Source organism: Podarcis raffonei, chromosome 2 (assembly GCF_027172205.1).
Source record: "Podarcis raffonei isolate rPodRaf1 chromosome 2, rPodRaf1.pri, whole genome shotgun sequence".
Lineage (NCBI taxonomy): Eukaryota > Metazoa > Chordata > Lepidosauria > Squamata > Lacertidae > Podarcis > Podarcis raffonei.
Window position 1 is genome coordinate 88093965 of NC_070603.1, and position 4137 is coordinate 88098101.

The 4137-nt window shown below is 40.3% G+C and overlaps 1 protein-coding gene across 1 annotated transcript; it reads left to right on the plus strand.

The window, feature by feature from the left end:
• The first annotated feature begins 1464 nt into the window (after positions 1–1464).
• LSM3 (LSM3 homolog, U6 small nuclear RNA and mRNA degradation associated) lies at positions 1465–3911 on the plus strand. Its single transcript, XM_053378040.1, is given in 5 exon segments — positions 1465–1491; positions 1493–1597; positions 2570–2680; positions 3121–3216; positions 3544–3911. Coding segments are annotated over 5 exon segments (420 nt in total). The 3' UTR covers positions 3625–3911.
• The last annotated feature ends 226 nt before the right edge of the window (positions 3912–4137 follow it).

A 4137-nucleotide genomic window follows, 5' to 3' on the forward strand; every position in this document is an offset into this window, starting at 1 on the left:
CTGGAAGATGGCATCTGTCATAAATCTGTTCAGGGCCTACAACACACTTATATATTCATCACTATACCGCAAGGATGACATGTTTATGTGAATGGGCTGTCATATTTATAACACCCAATGCTTCTTTTCAGGGGGTGCTCAAGAGTATGCAATACCAGCAACTCTTTTTGTTGTTAAAAAGCATGTAACAACTTCACAGTGAATACCAGCACCTATTTTTCTAGGGGAAAAAGCACTGATAACACCACATCACCTCGCTTCAAACTCAGAGCTGTTCACTGAAGCCAGATCACACATTCAGTTTAGTCAAGCAAAACCAAAGAAGCAAAGCACCAAGACAGCTATACACACAGGACGCTGCCTGTATGACTGAGTCACATTGCCAGTCCGGCTAGCTCTGACTGGCAGCCAGAGCTCTCCAGGGTTTCTCAGCTATATCTGGAGATAAGAACCTAACAGCAGCCCTCCTGGATCAGGCCAGTGGCCAACCACGGTGGAAAACTCCTAGGCTGGACCTGAGCACAACATTCTGTTATTACCTTTTATGTTTGTGGGTAGGGGAGGTTTTTGGTTTGGTTTGTTCTTGTTCTCGTTAGGCATTTTGTGTTATTTTGTATTTTTGTGCTGTGAACCACCCTGAGATCTTTGGATAATGGGTAGTATACAAATTTAATAAATAATAATAATAATATTAATAATATTAATAACAACAACATGAAGCGCACTCTCCCCTCCCATGGTTCCCCGAAAATGATATTTGGAAGCAAAGCTGCCTCCAACTGCGGAGGCCAGCGTAGACCTATTCTCTTTCGTGAATTTGTCTAACATGCTCTCCCTGGGACCTTTTGCATGCAAAGCTGTGCACTGAACTGCAGCTTTTCCTTTCGTCTTGAGTGTTTGAGAGAGATGATACACCCATTCTGTTTGCTGCTGCTGATCAGCGATGGCTCGCTCGCACCTGAGCGCACCTGACTAAATCAGCTCCATGTGAAGGCGAAGTAAATAACCACCGCGTCGCAATCAGAAAGCACGCGCTCCAGATGCGGCCAATCGCAGGGCTTCTCCGAGCTTTGCGGCAGAAGTGTGCACGCGCAGCTATCGTCGTCTGAGGGGGTGGGGAACATAAGGCTCTGGTAGAGATAGGAAAATATCAGAATGCATGAGATTATTAACGTCTTGGTAGTAGCTTTTATATATAAAAGATGGCAGGCAAATACAGGTGTGTGTATGTGTGTGTGTGTATTTGCCTGCCATCTTTTATATGTATACACACACACACACACACACCTGTATTTGCCTGCCATCTTTTGAATAGAGGGTGGGGGCTCGCTCGCCGTCCGACCACAGCTAAGCTGAAATCCTTACACTTTTCATTGTTCGCGCTTGTTTCTGAGGCAGGCATGGGTGGGGGGGAGCAAAAATAAAATGGTGCTGAGTTGACCCGGAATCTGAAGTGCTGCATGTATGTCTACAGTAAGTCTATACTTAACGCTTGTGCGTGAGCGCTCGCCTGCGTCAATTGCTGCGGGCGTGGCATAAAGTCTCGCGAGAAGAGGCTGGAGTTGGCTTTGAAAAAATGGCGGACGAGGTGGACCAGGTGGGTGATGCTGCAGCCGGGGGAGGGTCGCCCTTGAGGGGTCGGCGGGACCCCGTGAGGTGTCGCCGTTGTGCTCTGAGGTGGTGGGTCTCTGGCCTGGCTTAGCCTGCCGAGGTGGGTCGCTAGTTGGACGCAGGTTTCTGCTCCCAGTAGTGAGGGCGACGTCCGGACTGCGCGTTTCATCTTCTCTTTTTTTGTTATTTCGCTTATTTCTGAGAGCGTAATAACGGTAAAGTTGACCTTTGCCCGCCTGTCCCTCCTGGGAAACCCAGGAGGGGGCGGGGTATAAATAAACAACAATAAGTCCCTAAAATATTACATGTTTTCGTAGTTCTCTCCTGGTAGCTACAAAGTTGTGGTCTGAAGGGCCTCTGCTTTATTCTTCCTTCGTTTCCCCTTCTTCATGCTGTTTTCATTGGCACTGCCGTGCATAGTTAAACTTTGCTGCTATCTTTGGATTATTTTTTTTTAATAAAAAACACACCCACAAAACAAAACTTTATTATCAGATGTCACCAAGTGAGGACATTATGCGCATTATTCTTGCTACCTAGTCCGAGAAAAGTGACTATGAACAATCTGTTATTGATTCTTTGTTATTGGAACAGTTTAAACTGGTGAGCCCGGGATATTAGAAAGGGTATCATAAGTAGTTGACTGTTTCCTGATATCTCACAGATAGCCTTAAATTCTCCTAACTCTGTAGCAACTACTCTATAGCCTGAATAGCCTAGGAGGGATTTGCAATTCACTATTTGTCAGTCATTTTGAAGAGTGCAAACAGGTAGCTTTTAATTCTCTCTGCTCTTGTACTTGAGTTTAGACATTTCAGTAAGGTTGAATAATTGAACAATAAACAATACGGAGCAAATATCATCTAATGCTAATCTCAGTGTAGTTTTTCCTTGGAATAAATTGTATCTAACGTTTTATCAACTGTATTAAAAAAACATAAACACTTTTCTCTTATAGCAACAAACCACAAATACTGTAGAAGAGCCCTTGGATCTCATCAGACTCAGTCTTGATGAACGAATTTATGTAAAAATGAGAAATGACCGAGAACTTCGAGGCAGATTACATGTAAGTAAAGCTATATAGAAATGGGGGTGCTTGTTAACAGAACCATGAAAATGTGTTTTGGGAGGTGTTAAGTTATAATGGTATATTTATGAAACAATGTATAAGTAAATATAAGAATGGAGCAGTGCTGTTACAGTTGTATGAATAAATTGTTATAGTTTTATAGATGTTGGATCAAGCAATTCCATATTTGTTCAAATTGAAGCAATATAGAAACAAATGCTTATATCCAGCAAAGTTACACTCAGAGTATATGCACTGAAATTAATGGATTAAAATTAGTAATGTTTATTAATTTCTGAGTAGGTTTAACATTAGATATAATCCAAAATACTAGTAGCAGAAGTTTTCAGATCTGTGTATTTGAGCTACAATGTTTAAGAAATATACTGCCACAAGCACAAAAATTAAACTTATCTAAACTACTCTCGCTTCCACAGGCTTATGACCAGCACTTAAATATGATTTTGGGTGATGTTGAGGAGACTGTGACAACAATAGAAATTGATGAAGAAACCTATGAAGAGATTTATAAAGTAAGAACTTGTTAATACTTAAAGCTCCAAATGCTCTTTCAGATATGCAATGATGTCTAGATGAATATAAATTAAATATTTTTTGCTTACGAGATCAGTATACCTACTTGACTTATAACATTAAGTAAATTTTAACCAGAGTAAAATCTAAAGCATTGTTTTAACCATAGTGATTACTTCATTGTAAAAGTAGGACACTTAAATATAGATTCATTCCCCCAAAATGTGATTCTTGTACCATATGAATTTATAATAATTATGCTAATCTTTGCAACTATTTTTACATTCTCACTGGATGTAGCCTGTACTGCTTTTTTTCATTCACAGTCTACCAAAAGGAATATTCCGATGCTGTTTGTCCGAGGAGATGGAGTTGTACTTGTAGCTCCTCCACTGAGGGTTGGCTGAAACCATGGGAAAAAATGGTCATCGTTTAGAAAATGTTGGACCTCTGGACACTGTCTTCTGATACCCTTAAACATTAAGATTCTGCCCTTAATTCTGAAAGACCATCCAAACCTGATTGTTGTGAAGGCGTAAGATCATTTGGCATATAAGTTGATATAAGGGTTTTTTTTCTGAAATAACTTAAGTGCAGGTGTCGTTATGTTTCAAATCAGTGGATATAAAAATTTTAGTTGCGCTTGTGGCCGCTGATCTTTTTAAAGAAATAAATCTGTTTGGGTTTTTTTGTATGTATGTGTTTATAAGCACTTTTCCCATTTAAAATGTGTCTCGTTATTGCTGCATTATTTGCTTGGTTACCATTGACAGTATCTGGTACAAATGAGACAGGATTGCACTGAGTATTTTCTGTTTACACCATGCTATTCCAATGACTTGAGTGGCCTACATGCATGAAGTGTGCATGCTTCAATAATGGTAACCTTTTGAGGAAGAGTTCTAAGTTGCTGATTATAA